Source organism: Fringilla coelebs (assembly GCF_963513975.1).
Source record: "Fringilla coelebs genome assembly, chromosome: 13".
Taxonomy (NCBI): Eukaryota; Metazoa; Chordata; class Aves; order Passeriformes; family Fringillidae; genus Fringilla; species Fringilla coelebs.
In genome coordinates this window covers 22020199-22036704 of record NC_140039.1, presented here as the reverse complement: position 1 = coordinate 22036704, position 16506 = coordinate 22020199, and the positions used below count along the sequence as shown (strand labels likewise).

General features: G+C 50.9%; 1 protein-coding gene across 3 annotated transcripts in view; it reads left to right on the top strand.

The window, feature by feature from the left end:
* The window catches only part of PLXND1 (plexin D1), a 65756-nt gene that overhangs the window by 47255 nt on the left and 1995 nt on the right, over positions 1–16506 (top strand). For all 3 annotated transcript variants that reach the window (XM_084214375.1, XM_084214376.1, XM_084214374.1), the window contains 12 exons: positions 229–359; positions 685–883; positions 6480–6626; positions 7334–7490; positions 7695–7798; positions 8768–8831; positions 9663–9697; positions 10771–10875; positions 11624–11787; positions 13187–13334; positions 15469–15609; positions 16408–16482. In XM_084214375.1, coding sequence (XP_084070501.1) covers positions 229–359; positions 685–883; positions 6480–6626; positions 7334–7490; positions 7695–7798; positions 8768–8831; positions 9663–9697; positions 10771–10875; positions 11624–11787; positions 13187–13334; positions 15469–15609; positions 16408–16482 — 1470 coding nt within the window. The remainder of the gene's footprint in view (positions 1–228; positions 360–684; positions 884–6479; positions 6627–7333; positions 7491–7694; positions 7799–8767; positions 8832–9662; positions 9698–10770; positions 10876–11623; positions 11788–13186; positions 13335–15468; positions 15610–16407; positions 16483–16506) is intronic.

The following is a 16506-nucleotide window of genomic DNA, read 5'->3' as shown; positions in this document are numbered from 1 at the left end:
GTGCTCCAGGTATCCTCAGGAGTGCTGAAAAAGGAATGGCTGCTGCCACTGACCCAGCTGGTGTTCCTTGCCAGCAAAGCTGCTGGGTGTGTCAGGTAGAGGGAAGAAGGGCTCTTCTACTTAGTATCTCTGTGCTCAGTAGAGGTGTCCCTGCCATCCGGAGGGATAAAATGTGGAGGAAAACAACAAGCAGGGTTTTCTTAGTCTGCCTTCTCAATTTTTCTTCAGATCCCTGAGAACTGCAGACCCAACATGGAAGAAGGAATTTCTCTGTTCTCCACCTTACTCAACAACAAGCACTTTCTCATCGTATTTGTCCATGCTCTCGAGCAACAGAAGGACTTTGCTGTCAGAGACAGGTACAAGCTTCAGAACCAAAGGCTTGTCTGGGACTGTGTGTTTCAGTGGATGGTTGAGTCACACTTGCCTACACATTTCTGCTAGAGATGGGTGACCATAAATCCTGAAGAGCACTCACTGATTTGGCTTACCAGTAAGAGTGTGCAAACTGAAACTGACCTGAGGTCCTGCAGCACTGAATGAGGGTTGGAACTTCTAACACCATTAAGAAGGCTCATGAAAATTGTCTGAAAGACTGCCTTTGTGTGTTGGGTATTTTAGTGCCAGTGAGCACTTCAGTCTTACTGGATTGGGGCTTGAGTCCTGTATCATTCTGTGTTTCAGGTGTAACCTGGCCTCCCTGCTTACTATTGCACTGCATGGGAAACTGGAGTATTACACCAGCATCATGAAGGACCTCTTGGTGGACCTAATAGATGCTTCAGCTTCCAAAAACCCCAAACTTATGCTGAGGAGGACAGAATCTGTGGTGGAGAAGATGCTCACCAACTGGATGTCCATCTGCATGTACAGCTATCTCAGAGTAAGAGAACCAGTCCCTGCTGTGGTGGGAACAGGGTCCCCTCTGTGTGCAGCAGGGATGAGGGATGCAGGGGTAGCCTAGGACTGACACTTGCTAGCAGTGCCACTCAGATGGTCGCTAACACTTGGCAAATTGAATTATTCAGGTGTAGGAAAGCAACCTGAAGTTCAGTTGCTTCTGCACTTCTGCCGAGGATTTTGGTGAGCTTAGTCTTCATGGCAGGCCAGAGCATGGATCAACATTTTCACTGTGCTTGAGAAGAGCCATAGGGGGCTGAAAAATAAGCAGAGTGGCAGGAGGTTTTGGGGCCCACGTGGTGATGTTCTGTTTCTGTGACCAGCTGTGCTGCCCACTCAGTGTGTTTGCCTCGGGAGCCACGAGGCTCCGAAGGGCCGAGGACACCACGGCAGGGGCTGCTCTGTACTGGTGCCCATTCCACTGGTGTGTGGGGCCTCTTATGCAGAGGGATCCCTGAGGTTCTGCACAGATCTGAGCAGAGAGGTGGGCTGTCTGTCCCAGAAGGCTGAGGTTTTCTCTCGGTAATGAGCAGGAAAATGTTTGGCATCTCAGAGCCATCAGCAGTCCATCTGCTCAGTGCTTTATCTCCAGCATTTGCCAGTTCTGTTTGGAATTCCCCAGAAGAATTGAGCAATAACTTAATTGATTCCACAGCAGTTAATTGGAGGATACCCCATTATGCCCACGGGAAGAGCCTTGAAAAACCCTTTGAAAAAATCTCTTTTCCCAAAGTGTTGTCTGCATTCACAGTAGTGGTTCTGTATTGTCTTCATGCATATTGTGATGTCTTCTGATCCCAGATGATCACTTTTGTCCTAAAGCCAGTGGTTTTGTAGTTCATAATCTTTCATTCTAGCCGACACAGTTAGCCAGTCTAATAAAAGAAGAGTTACAGGAGTGGATGAGGATGACTGTGCCAGTGTAACCCAGCTATCCGGCCTGTAAGGATAGAAAAGAGGAATTTAGTAAAATTTTTTTAATCTTCAGATTTTATGCCTGTAGTTAACCACTGGAGGAAAAAAAGTGCTGATTTTCCCTTTTGGGGAGGGGAGACCACATGTGAGGCATCTGATCCAGCTCCAGCTTGTGCTAAAAATGGACATTGTGCAAGAAGGCTTTCTCAGGGAAAAAAGAGGAAAGTGGAGCCTTATCACATGGGCCTGAAGGCTTGAGCACATTACACGGCTCGCTAATGGAGAGGAGCTCCACACTCAGCACTGGGTAGGAGCTGCCCACTCCCACAGGCTGCGCTGGGGCCGGGGGCTGTGGCCATCCCCGGGGGGCTGTGGCCATCCCCAGGGGGCTGTGGCCATCCCCGGGGGGCTGTGGCCATCCCCAGGGCCGGGCAGAGCTGCTGTGAGCTGTGAGCTGGCTTCCCCCAGCCCGCAGAGGGAGGATAAGAACAGGGTATGGCAGGAGCAGGACTGTGAGGTCCTGTGAGGTGACTGGGTCCTTTGCAGAACTGCTGCGCTGCAGCTGAATGTGCATTTTCATCCACCTGCAGCAGGTTCTTGGCAGGGGCTAAGGCTACACATTGGGTTTGCAGTCCCCTCCAGGGCTGCCATGTCCAGCCTGAAGCCATGGCAGTGCAGAGCGCTGCTGCAGCCTCTTTCCCATCTCTGAAAGCAAATGTGCAATGAAGTTGATTTCCAGGAGACTCTGATATCTCACATGCTCCCCAGTGAGGGTGGGATCAGAGGCGACACTGAGCTGCTCCTGCAATATGAAAAGGGAAAATAATTGATCCGACAGGAGTGTCTGGAGAGAAAATTTGTCCCAGGTTACACAAGCCCAGCTGTGCAAAGGACAGGAGCTTGATCCAGATCAGCAGAGCTGGCATCTTCCCCACCACACAAATGAGGATGGAGCTGCTGTGGTGTTACAGACAGCACCTCCTTCCACACGGCTGGTGTCAGCTCAGGGCTGTGATGTAAATGGTAGTGATAGCCAAAGGCCTTCCATGTGCCTTGCGTTCCTAAGGATCAAACTCTGCTGCCTTTAGAGAGGCATTTCTTGGTTAAAAAGAAGGCTTGCCTGCCTGCCTGTAGCTCTGCTCTGTCAGACATGTGATGATGGGCCTGGTTTTCATTCCTGAATTATCCCCATTAATCACAATGTCTATTTGAAACAGCTGCTGTGAAAGTCCCCGCCGTTGTGCAGTGGAAAAATTCCAAGTGCTTGTATTTTCCCTTGTAAGTCAACGCTACATGCTCAAAACATTTGTTTCGCATTAATGCTCTGCCTAACAGCCCGTCCATTTGTGTTTTGGGGGAAAATGATTTGAAGGAGCTGTCTTCAGCTGGGAAAGAGCTGCTGGCCACAGGCATTCGTGGCCTGCACATGTGGAGGGCACCTGAAGGCGATGGAGTCCTCTGGCAGGGGCTGGCTCAGTGTGTGAGGGGTTGGGATGAGCTGGCAGGGGCTTGCTGGAAGGCACGGGGGCTCAGAGGCAACTGGCAGCATTTGCACAATCAGTACAGAACTCTGTGGCTGCAGAGCTGAGTGAGAATCGTAGATGAAATGGTCCACGTCTCTACTTTGTGCTACAGTTTTGGTGGAAAAAGCTTTAAAAGAAAGTCTTCTCCATGAGCTACCGTGGTACCTTTGTGCCCGGCTCCTAACAGGGTTGGGGAGTTAAAGGAAAAGTAGGGTTCTGGAATTCGGCTTTTATGTCTGGGTCCAAGCTTACCCAGGTTTTGCATGTGGGATGGAGGTTTGGTTCTTCACAGAATACAAACAGATAATTGTCCCAAAATTAGCAGGCACTTGGGATAAGCAGTCGTTTTCTTTGCTGTTCCCACCCTAGGTTCACCAAAACATTTTGGAAATGGCCGCAGTGTGTTCCTGGGAGGACATCTATAATAACTTGTCAGAGTTGTGTTAATAGGACAGCAGCATGTGAATCCAGTCTGTGCTCTAAACCTTTTTGTTTTCCCAAGCATATAAAAACGAAGCCCTCCCACGCTCTGTGTGCGTGGAACAGTTCAAGTCCTGCCAGCCTGAACTGTGCTTTCCATTACTGCAGTTATTTCAGTGCCCTGGGTGGCTTTAAGGGCCCATAACAGTTCAGTCAAAAATGAAAATGAAGTCTCATTAAAATACATTCACAATAGGAGGAAAAAAGGCCCCAGACTGTGTTTTTTTAAGTATTTTTTTTTTGTCCTGAATCAGCACTGATCTCTTCTGGTTAAACTTCCTTTCTCCTAACCAGCCAAGTCCAAAGACAGTTTTGATTCCTTTCCAGATGAGTTTTCCGAACAATGCTGGAGGTTTCACAAGTTTGCCATTTTATCTCTAGTCCCTGCCTGCCAGCCCTTCTTTCCCCGCTTTGAAATTCGCTGTCTGATTAGCACTTTTGCAGATTTCCATAACATCCCACAGTTCCTGAGCCTGAAAGCCAAAAAGCCAAACAGAAATAGCATCTCGGCCGTGGGGCACTGTGTGCAGTGGAGCTGTGTCCCCTGTGGGCTGGGCTGGGCCAGTCCTGCCCCTGCACCCTGCAGGGGTCTGCAGTGACCCCCGGCGTGCTCCCCTGCTTCCAGGGCAGCCTCGTGTGAGCAGGAAGGTGCCCCAGGGTCAGACCCACACAGCCCATGCCCATTTCAACCCATAACAGCTCCCATATCAGTAGGACCTGCCCTTTCTTAATGTTTTTGGAGACACTGCAGTCTCCCTGGGGCTGGAGCTGCCCATGGCAGCCCTGGGAAGGCTCCAGAGCCCAGCTCCGACTTTAGCCTCAGGTTTGTCCCTGCTCGCATGGGACACAAACAGGGCTCCTGTTGGTAGCATGGCCAGTGTCAGAGACTAATGACCCCGAGTTCAGGGCCAGCCAGTGGTGTCTTGCAATTTGCAGTATGAGGGCAGTGGTACTGCAGCCTGTGGAGGTCTCCATGTCAGTGTTGTCCCCTTGTTATATCTTGCTTCTGCCTTTCTCTTCAAAATGAACTCTTTGTGTCTTCTGCACGTCCTTCATTCCTTGCAATCCTCAGCTTCTCCACTTCCTGGCTCCACACCTTCTCTACAATCTGAAAGCCATGCCTTCCTGCATTCCAGCACCCGCAGCCCTGCTCTGAGCCCATTTCATGCTGTCTGCTGACAGGAGCATTGCAGGAATCATTAGACCCCTGCAGCAGACCCAGGGAGCTTCCCAGTATTCCTGAAGTTACCCTTGACAAGAAAGTGAGTGCCCTGCTGGCACAGACGGCATGTGCCCACTGACAGCCCTGCTGTATCACCCTATCATCAACCGCACCAAATGCAGCGCATCCAAATTGACATCGAACTAATTGCTCTAGCAATTAGCAATTTTATAGGGCAATTAGAATGAAAGAATCACCAAGTTTTAATTAAGAAGCAGATTGAACAGGATTTAGCAGTTCCTAGCTGAGAAATATCAAAACTGTGGGGTATCTGTTGTCTTGAGCAGGCTCTCAGATGGCAGGCCTGTGTGTGCAGGGGGGAGGCTCAGAATACATAATTGTGTAGAATTTGCACTTGCCTCTTTGGAAGGAAATTGAACGTGAACATTAGGGAGAATGGGACGTACTCTAACACTGAAGAGTTCCTTAAGAAAATAGCTTATGTTTCCCTTGCACATCAGTGCAGCAGGCAGAAGTGGCTCAGAAATTTGGCGTTAAACTGCGTAGCTGAATCACATCAGAAGTAGATGCTCCCTGTTTCATTTTTCATTCTTGCTGCAGGAGTGCCACAGTTCGCCTCTCTCCCATGAACTTAGGTTTGATGAATGTAAGGAGTTAAATGGTGTGTTTGCTTGCTGTCACATGGGAACAGCTTGTTGACCTTGATCCTCTGTTTTGCTGTGATGAGGGCTCTGCTGTGGTATGAGAAGTATGAACACTGGTTCCCAGAGCCACAGGCCCAGGCTGTGGGCTTACTCCATGGAGTTGAGTTCAAACCAGGCTGTGCAATGAGGGGTTTGCCTGACACGTTCATGAGAAATCTGGGTGCCCAAACATCTCTGTTCTTGGATTTTTGTGCACACCAGCCCTATCTTGTCCTGCTGAGTGCAGCATGTTGTACAGTCTGCACCCTGTCAGATTGCAGGAAGCATCAGTATGCTAGATCCTCCCTGCTCCTATGTAATTCACATGTAAATTAATGCACATTTGCATTTTGCTGAGTGTCGTGTATGTGCGTCCCTGCTCAGCCATGCATACGCCCCTGCCTTCTGAGCAGCGCAGGCTGGTACAGCCCTGCGGTGGCATTCCACAGCTCCAGTGCTTGCTGCGGAACTTGGATGGGGTATGTTGCTGCTGACAGCTACAGCATCCCCAAAAATGGCCTGCGGCTGTTGTTGGCTGTTGTGTCCTCTTCCCCATCTGCGCTGTCATGTTGCCACAAGTCTGAAAACTTCTGAGCAGCCTCAGAGAGAGGCAAGTGGGAGTTGGGAGGCAGTGACCCCCACCAGGTGTTTGCAGCACCTGGGGTGGACTAGTCCTGCTCCCTGGTGTGCAGAGGCATCTTCACTGTCCACACAGAGCCTGTCCCTGCCGTGCTGCTGATGGACCTGTCACGACCAGGTCTGGTTTGCTGACTTGGTCTTCTTTCCTTTCCCCAGGAGACAGTTGGAGAGCCTTTCTTCCTGCTGATCTGTGCCATCAAACAGCAGATTAACAAGGGTTCCATCGATGCCATTACAGGGAAGGCCAGGTACACCCTCAACGAGGAGTGGCTGCTGAGGGAGAACATAGAGGCAAAGCCGAGGGTGAGTAGCCATGTGCTGGGGCTTCCCCAGAGCTGGGGTGAGAGGGAGATGCCATGCTCACAGTGGTGAGAGGAGGACACACCCAGACAAAAAGAGGAGAGGGTTTCTTATAGAAAGAGTTGCTCTCCTTGCCCTGCAGCTTTGAGCTGCAACTGAGGCAGTAGCTGTGCTTCCCTGGTCTCCGAGCGGGTGTCTGTGGCAGCCTGTAGGCCCTGTAGGCAGCTGCCTGTCCTGCTGTCCAGGAGCTCTCAAGGGCTCCATGCACTGCAGCAGACCTATCCTGCAGCAGGCTTAGAGCTGGTTTAATCAGTGGAGCTTGGCCTGTTGCATCAAGCAGAGGCTGAGCAATGAGCTTTGGTGGTCCTGTTAATCACCAGTTGGAGCCAAGCAACTGAGGACACGGCTGGTAATGGGGGCTGACCCTTCCTCCTGCCTGTGGTGGTCAAACCCCATTACCAAGACAACATGAGAGGGAGCTGCTGTGTTGCTCCCTGTGTCCTCCCAGCTTGGTTAACAGAGCCCCAGGGGCTGTAAATCAGTGCTTCCCATGCTGTAAAGCATTGATGGCCACATTAGTTCAGCCTGATTTCCATCAGCACGAGGCCCGGGGCACACCAGCCAGAGCTGTGCAGACACCACAGCTTCCAAGCATTCTTGGGAGCCAGCAGAACCAGGCAGGTTGTCCCTAACACGGCCTCTCCCTGCAGAACCTCAACGTCTCCTTCCAAGGCTGTGGGATGGACTCCCTGAGTGTCAGAGCCATGGACACGGACACACTGAGTCAAGTGAAAGAGAAAATTCTGGAGGCCTTCTGCAAGAACGTCCCCTACTCCCAGTGGCCAAGGGTGGAAGATGTCGACCTCGGTAAGGACCAGATGCATGGGACCAGCCACTCTCTAAAAACATCTGAAGCACCTAAAGTTGTGCAGCAGCTGTAGGTGCCTGTCAGAACAGTGGGTGAAGCATCACGGACAGGAGGGCAGACTCCAGGGCAGCCATTCAGGCCCAGACCCCCTGGCCCCTGCCTCCCTCGGGCCGGGGTCTCACTTCTCCCCTCTCTGTGTTCAGAGTGGTTCGCCACCAGCACTGACAGCTACATCCTGCGGGACCTCGATGACACCTCGGTGGTGGAGGACGGCAGGAAGAAACTCAACACATTAGCACATTACAAGGTAAAGCTAGACACCTCAGGGGATCCCTGCCTCCTCGGAGCCTGCCTGGCCTCCGGGGCGAGCCGTGGTTCCCTTCCAAAACGGGATCATCAGGAACAAGCAGAGAGGTTGCCATAGCTCCGTGAGAGCTTCCAGGGAATAGACATCTGCCCTGGCGAGAATCTCGTTAATATTGCAACACACAGAAACTAATTAACACTCTTCATGCAAAACAAGTTATTACTGACAACAGAAAGGGGGGGGGGGAAAGCTCTTATTCCCAAGGGTCACCAGCCTGGCTGATTAGTATCACTGTGCTCTTGATCCGCACTCCTTCTGAAATTGCAGCTACAACTGTCAGTGCCTGCTCTGAGAGCAGGGGCTGGGGATACCATCGAGGAAGTGAGGCCAAAAATATGAGGAAACATGGTGAATCAGGTTGTTTTCTTGACTGTTTTTCTTTTTAAAATTAAATGCAACCAGAAATACTTAACGATTTTCATATTCCGTGGTATGCCTGGAAGCGTAATCCTCCCTGGTGTGTAGCTGTGCCTGGAAAACAGAAGTGGAGCTGAGTGCTCACTGGCGTGGTTATCGGGGCAGCAGCCGTGCCGCTGGCACGCTGCCCTGAGCACAGTGGCTGCGCCAGCCCCACGGCTGCCAGCACCCCCTTCTCCCCTTTGGGGAATGGCAAACCAGCCCCTGCACAGCCAAACTCTCCTGCCTTTTCAAATTACCTGGTGGCAACATCCAAAAATGTACCTTAGATACGAGTATTTGCCCAATTCCCATCGGGTTTGAGAACCTCACTGTCTTGTAATTGAAAATTCCCTTTCCGCATAATAGGGGACAGGGCAGGGCAGGTTCAGGGGGTGTTTGTGGCAGAACTATGATTGCACCAGCATCCCCCAGCTCCTGGGATGCCCACAGGACTAGGGAGGCACTGATAAGGCCCCCAGCATCAACGTTTGCTCTTCTCTTCCTCCCCAGATTCCTGAAGGGGCATCCCTGGCCATGAGTTTGACTGACAAGAAGGACACCACGCTGAGCAGAGGTAGCATCTCACTCCTCTTCCCTGCTGCTGATGACTGGGCAGGAATGGTTGCATTGCCAGAGGGTTGTCTCTGGCTGGGGATGCTGGAAGATGCTGCCAGCCCCCGTTCCTGGGCGCCGTGGATGTGGTGGCCCTAAACATGTGCTATCCTATCTCCTCTCTCTGCCTCATCGGGTGGAGGGTGCTCTCCCAGCCCTCAAGGTGTTTGCACCTACCATCTCACACCTTCACTGGGAGCTGGCATCCAATCTGTGCTGACAGAGTAAGAAAAAGGAAGAATCTGAAATCACTTGGTTGAAAAAGTCCTCTCCCTCCCAGTTACATATATTCAGTCCCTTTCTACATATATTCAGTCCCTGTGCATTTCTAGGTTTCAGGCTGTGCAGAGTGAAAACAGACCAAGTGAGACAAAAATCCACATTAAACGAGGAATTTCAAACCCTGTTTCCAGGCTGCCTCCAGGACTGAGCTGCCCTGATGCTGAGGCTCGGAATAATCCTGGGAGTGTGTGGCACAGCGGGGCACAGCAGTGCAGGAGTGCCCCTGTGCTCACCCTGCTCTCATGCCCTCTTGAGTCACTCTTAATACATCCCTTGGGACACCTCAGGTCCCCCTTAAAGTACCTCCTAGGGTACTTTGTCACAAGCCTGATAATGCCATAAACAACCCCAAAACGAGGAGAAATGCTGAGATCACTTGTGGTTGAGAACACCAGCTTGGTGTTGGCATTCTTGGGGTTCAGATGCCCCTTGACATGGAGGTCACCAGTACAGGTGGATTTCAGTTTGGCCCCCCCTGACTGAGCCACTGTGTCTCTCTTCTTTTTCACAGTGAAGGATTTGGACACTGAAAAGTACTTCCACTTGGTAAGTATCCCTCTCCTGGCTGCAGGGATGGTGGCTGCATGCGGGGCTGCTGATATTAACTTAAATTATGACTGTGGGCTGTAGAGCCAGATGTGATGAAAAAGCTGCATCAGGGCTCATTAGTTCTCTTCAGCAGGGTTCAAAGAGGTGCAGAAAGGTGATCTGTAGATAAGCTTTATCTGTAGATAAACTGAGGGACATGATAAAGAATTACCGGGATGGCAGAGAAGTTGCTGTGTCCAGTCAAGCTGCTGGCAGCCACAGAGAGCTCAGGGGCGAGGTCAGAGCGTGGCACAGTGTCAGTGGTGGCATCCTGGCACCTCGGCTGTCACCTGCTGGGAGCTCCTGGCATCCTGCCTGCTTCCCAGGCTGAGAAGGTCCGTGGGCTCCTGCTGCTGCGCCGTGCTGGAAGTGCCAAGTGCTAAATGCTGCTAAAAGCTGTTAAGAAAAAAGGTGTCATGGACAACAACAATATTTTATAGCCTGGTTTTGAGGCTTTTTTTCTCTGCAAGCATTTCCATGCTCAAGTAGAAGCACACATGCACACACACACATGCAGAGCAAGGAGGGAGAAGAGATGGGAAACCAACTGTTCACATGTGAAACAATGCCAAGATGGATGTCAGTTGCTTGCTTTGTCATTATAGAGAATAATTCACTGACCTAACCAGTGGAATATTCATTTTTGTTTTGAAAAAGCCAGCATTCCTACATACTGTGCTTTTTCCAAATCCAAGCAAAGCTGGTTTCTGCAGAAGCCATGTGCACTGCTGCTGGGAGCCCGAGGTGCAGCCCAGCCCAGGGGTCAAGCAGGCCAGCATGCAGAGGAAGATGGATAGGTTCATTTCCTTCATCTAGGGTGAGAGAGGCAATAAAGAGCATAGGAGAAACAAATGTCATAAAAAATTAGTATTATGGATCACTTTTTTAAAGCCATATAAGGGTGTGTTTATAAAGCAGTAACTGCTTTTTAATTGAATTTTATATGCGGTTGAAATTCTATGCTGAAAGGAAAATCTAGTGGGACGCTTTCAGGGAAGAGTGCTCTGACCATGTGCTTTATCTGGAACCAGGTTCTCCCAACTGACGAGTCAGTGGAACATAAGAAGTCCCACAGACAGAGCCATAGGAAGAAGGTTCTTCCAGAGATCTACCTGACACGGCTACTCTCCACCAAGGTAGGAGCTGGGCTGCCCCCGTTCTTGGCAGGTGGGATTGTTTGTAGTCTGTAGGGAGAAGCCTGCTCCAGGGAAGAAGTGCTGCAGGGCTGGTTGCTCCCCAAAGGCAGTGGGACTCCTCTCCTGGATGGCTGGAGAATGTTTAGGGAGGCTGTCAGGCTCCTTGGGTCCCTCCAGCTTCCCAGCACATCCTTGCTGCTGTGCGATGCCCCACATGATCTCCCTGCAATGGACTGGGGTCTGTGCAGGCAAAAGGGATTCTGGCTGCCTCAGGGCTTGAGATGCATAGCTGAGACCTGAGACCATCTCCCCAGAAAGAGATGCTGCTGGGACAGGAGATGGAGAGGCTCAGCTGTGGGAGCAAGAGAAATGTCTGTGTGATCTGAGGTCAGATCTGGCCCATCTTTAATCCCAGCATGGTGTCTCACTGAAGCAAAGATTACAGGGATGGCCAGCAGTCTCTGGTCTTCTCTGTCTGTGGTGTACAGACCAAGCACAGATGTGAGATCCCAGCAGTAAGAAAGAAAATCTTGATGCCAAAAGAAATTAACCCCAAATGCAAATTTTTTATATCGCTATCCACAAACAAACTGTTCTCTTCCTCCTTTGGCATCCCCTCTCTCTTCTGACTTACCCAGCTGTCAGCAAAGGCTTTCCCCTGGTGTGCAGCAGTCACAGCCCTTCTGCTGTTCTCCCGGGCTGGGGTGCTGCTGCTCTCTCCAGGGTCCACTGTGTCCTTGTCCTGCAGGGGACACTCCAGAAGTTCCTGGATGACTTGTTCAAAGCCATTCTCAGTATCCGAGATGATAAACCACCCGTGGCTGTGAAGTATTTCTTTGACTTCCTAGAGGAACAGGCGGAGAAGAGAGGGATCACAGACCCTGACACTCTGCACATCTGGAAGACCAACAGGTTTGGAAAAGGAAATCCTTCTTTTCTTCCTTCCATCTCTTGGGAGCAGCAGCTGCAAAACCCTTGTGTCCTGCACTAATCATTAGATTGCTAAAAGTAGAAGTGGGACTTGGAAAACAGGGAAGGTGGCTGAGAGAGCTGTGAAAGATGAAGCCAAACACAGGATTGGAGAGCTTTGAACAAATATGAAGCCCAGGGGAACAGTGAGCTGAAAGAGGAGGCATGGGCAGTCAAAGGGCTGAAAGAACTGGCACACACAAATAATGAAAGGAGAAATAGGATGATGGCAGACAGCAATGGTGTCAGCTGCAAGCACTAGAGATCTGAGACAGAGTCCAAGACCATGTCAGGTCTTAAAAATGTCATGGAAATTTTAAAACCCACATATTTGGATCCTTTTCATTTGCTTTTCTGCCTTTCAGCCCTTTAGTGGCACTTTTCCTGCTTACGTCTGTAACCAGGCTGAGTCTCCAGGGCGTTCAGAGGACCCCGGGAGCGGGCGCTGGGACAGTGCTGGTGAGCACCACAGCAGTGCACTAGATGCAGTGCTGCTGAGGGACATTAGCAGCAGGAATGGGGTGGAGGAGCCAAAGTGAAGGGGAAATAGTGCAGGAAAGAAACCAGAGGATTTAAATGGAGAGAGCAGGAGCTTGGAGAGAGTGTCAACGAGAGGCTCAGCAGTTTGGAGACTGTGGAGACAGGAACTGTTTCCAGTCCAATGTGTGAAAACTAAAACCAAATTTTACTGGGAAAGCAGGCATGCAGATACAACCATTGGGCAACAGATTTTCCTACCTTTTACTCCCTTCACTGGCCTGTAGAGCCAAGACTTACAGTGGTTTTCACCTCTCAGCTGCTATGGAAGGTAGGAAAGGTGAGCAATAGACTGAAGCTATTGTGGACAAATCAGCAGTGAAATAACTGGAGAAAATGATGAGAGAACAGAAAAAAAGACAAAATGCATTTTGTGGGGCTCACCATCAGAACCAGATGATGGGTTAGTGTCAGGAAAGAGGGAAAAGGAGGTGACACCATTGCTCCGAAGAGCAGCAAGTGGGGAAGCCTGACTCAACAGACCCATACAGGTAAAGCTGCTGGTGCCTCTCTGGGCCTGCAGCTGCTGCGAGCTGCTGAAGGAGCAGGGGTGTGTGTGTTCCTAGAGAAGGCTGTGTGTGCCACGTCCTCCAGCATGAAAAAACGTCTGGAGGGTGAAGGTGTGTCCCTGCCCCCCTATGAAGGCAGGGGTCTGTAGAAGGAGTGATTAAATAGCAGAACCCATCTCCTCAGCTTTCCTCTCTACTACTCCCCTTCTATCACTGTCTTTCCTCCATTTCTGTCCCTCTTCCTCTGGTACACAAAAATTCATCTTGTGTGTGTCCCCTGATCCTTCCCTTTGCAGCCTACCCCTGAGGTTTTGGGTCAACATCCTGAAAAACCCCCAGTTTGTGTTCGACATTGACAAGACAGACCACATCGACGCCTGTCTGTCTGTGATCGCCCAGGCCTTCATCGACGCCTGCTCGCTCTCCGACCTGCAGCTGGGCAAGGTACCTCCAGCGAGGGCTCCTGCTCAGCCAGCCCCGGGCCTGGCCGAAGGCACAAGCCCGCAGTGGCCGTGTCCAGCGTGCGGCTGGGGTGGGCTCAGCACACGGGGGGAGCTGAGCCTGCTCCAGGCGAGCACAAGGCTGCAGGAGCCAGGTCCGCCTCCCACCCTCGGGCCCCACGCACAGTCCCGCGGGGCTGGCTGGCAGGAAGACATCCCATGTGCATATTCTCTTTTCTCTCACTGCCTTGGCTGAGCACAGTGCTGACATTTGAAACTTCCTGACATAAAAAACTTTTTTTAAGAAATGCTGTAAATCACCCCCACTGCCCCCCCCCACCCCAGAGGCTGGTGGTGACAGTGTGTGACTTGGGGGACACCCTGCAGTGAGGGGGTGGGCGCTACATCCCCAGCCCCAGAGCTGCAGGAAGCCTTTGTTGGGAGAGGTTAATGCTGGAGGAAGATCTAATGAGTGCTTGATTTTTTGTTTGTTTGGGTTTTAGTCTTTTTTTTGAATGTGTTACGAAACACCTACAATTTGTCCTTGTCAAGTGGCAGATGAGGGGAAGAGGGGTCAGCTGGAGTCAGACAGCAGATGGAAACACTTCTCTGGAATACAATAGTATAAGTGAATGAATTGTTGAGTAATGTGGGAAGAATAAATCCTCAGCATAAAAATCAGCTTGCATGTACACGCAGTGTATAACTGAGCATTTTCCAGACTGTATTCTTCCCTTGGTTTCAGCACGTTGCTCTTGATACTGCAAATGTGAGAGCAGACGCAGTCCATACATCGACAGTGCACAAGCAGTTAAGAAACCAGTGCCCATCTCTTCATCATGGAGACAAATCAGACACAAATTAAAAAATAACTTAGAAAAGAGGCAGCATGGTTTTCCTTCATGTTTCCAAGGAAAAAAAATAATGCTGTGAGCAGGCTCTCTGTAAGTTGGCCATAGTCTCACAATGCCTTGTCACTGGGTTTGAAAATAAACTGCTATGGGATCTGGTGCCCGTTTCCTGTTTCCCCTGCAGCATTAGCCAAGCTACAGATTGCAGCAGCAGATTGGAGTCACCCCGGGCTCCCCTATTCCTGCCTGACAGAGCCAAGTATGCTGCCCGTGGGCAGCCACCACTCCCTGCCATCAGCAAGTCCCCTCCCCTCTCCACCTGTCAGAGCACTGGGGAGCGGTCCCACACACTGGTGTTGGGGTGGCAGGACAGGACGTGGTGATCTCACTCCTTTGGTGTCCCCAAGCCTGGGGCTATTCCCCTTGGGGATGCAACACAAGGCTCATCAGCCAAGTTCATTCCTGGGGTAATGAAATCAGGAGGGCAGGATTGCCTTGAGGTTAAAATTATTCATGCTGTGTTTGCAAGGAGGGCAGCAGGGTTGTGCTTCCACTGGTACAACCCAGTTGTGTGGCTGGGAGGTTAAGGCTGCTGTCTCCAAGCTAACATTAATCAAGAGAATTCAGTATTCTCTGTTAATTACTTTACGTGCGCTCAATTTAGGCCAGGCAGGCCGGATTAGCCAATGCAAAATAAATCAAAGCTACATGAAAAATCCAAAAGCAACATTTCAGCTGACAAAGTTCAACTTATAAGACAGCTTTGTTCTTTAGCTTAAATCTATGTGGCTGCTCAAGAAACCCCAGCAGAAGACATGCAGAAGCCCTTCCCTTGTTGCCAATTTCCACACAGACCCCAGGTGTTTGATCTGGCACAGGTGTGCTACCTCACCTGCAGAGCATCCCCTGGCAGCAAGCCACCCCACCTGACCCTGCTTTTATGCCTGCACTTGGTGCAAATTAAAACACACACCCATCATCCCCCTTCTCCAGCCTTGAGCTGATGGATGTTCAGCTCATGCCAGGGCAGCAGGATGGGGCTGTGTCTCCACAGGCACATGGTGCCCATCCACAGATCCTTGGTGTGTCTGAGCTGCTCCGTGCCTCGATGCTGTCCAGCACCGCAGTCCTCTGCGGTGACAGCTGGGACCAAAGGCAAAGCTGTTCCCTGCACCCAGCTGTAGCTGAGGTCCCTATCTGGTGTCAGTGCTTTGGTCTGAAAACAGGATAAGGTTTTCAGCTGGGAGCAAACCAGTGCCTGAGTTCTGTGTCTCGCCCTCTCTCTAGGACTCCCCGACCAACAAACTGCTGTATGCCAAGGAGATCCCCGAGTACCGGAAGATAGTGCAGAGATACTACAAGCAAATCCACGACATGCCCCCTCTGAGTGAGCAGGAGATGAACGCCCACCTCGCCGAGGAGTCACGGGTACGTGGGTGGAGAGGCTGGGGTTGAGTCTGCAGGCTCAGTGTCCTGCTGGAGCCTGGCAACAGCAGGGAATGCACATAGGCTGCAATCAGCTACCGCTTAGATTCTGGAAGGAGCGCACAAGAAAGGATATTTTGCCTGAAACTTCCCCGCGCAAACTTCATCTGACCTAATTCCAAGCATCTTCAATTACTGCTAGAGCTGCAGTAAACACCCATGAGCTTGCTTGAACCTAACTAGCTCTGGCATCACTGGGAATTGAGAGCAAAAATCAGTGCCAAAAAGCCAGGAAGTTTGGACAAGGATTTTTGCAGTCCCACAGCCACCCAGCCAGCTGCCTCCCAGGCACAACTGCCAGGGACAGCCCTGAGTCCCAGGCAGCCAGCCCTGCTACCAGCCTCAAGAGCTGGCAGCCACATTCCAGATCAGATACATCCTTCCAGCGATGCACCACAGGTTCCTCAAAATCAAACCTTCTCTCCAGGGTGTTTTAGCTTTGGGCACCAAGCAGGATTTTTCTGTTGATGTTCTACAGCACAGCTGGTGCACTGCCCCCTCCTGTGAAATGGTTCTGGGCACAGAGGGATATGCAGTGTGCTGCCCAGCATGGGTATTTACAGCTGGCTTTGAAAAGACCAAGACCCATCCTGATGCAAGCAAATGCACCTTCCCTAAAAATCCAGCTGTACCAATGTGACCATAAAGTCAGGTACAACCTGCTTTTACCATAGTCAGTGCTGGCTGGGCTGGAACTCCATCCTGCTAATATTCTCCCTTCTCTTTTCTGCCTTTATAAAGAAATACCGAAATGAGTTCAACACCAACGTCGCCATGGCTGAGATATACAAATACGCCAAGAGATACCGCTCCCAGGTGAGTGGGCATTACAGCAGTGGT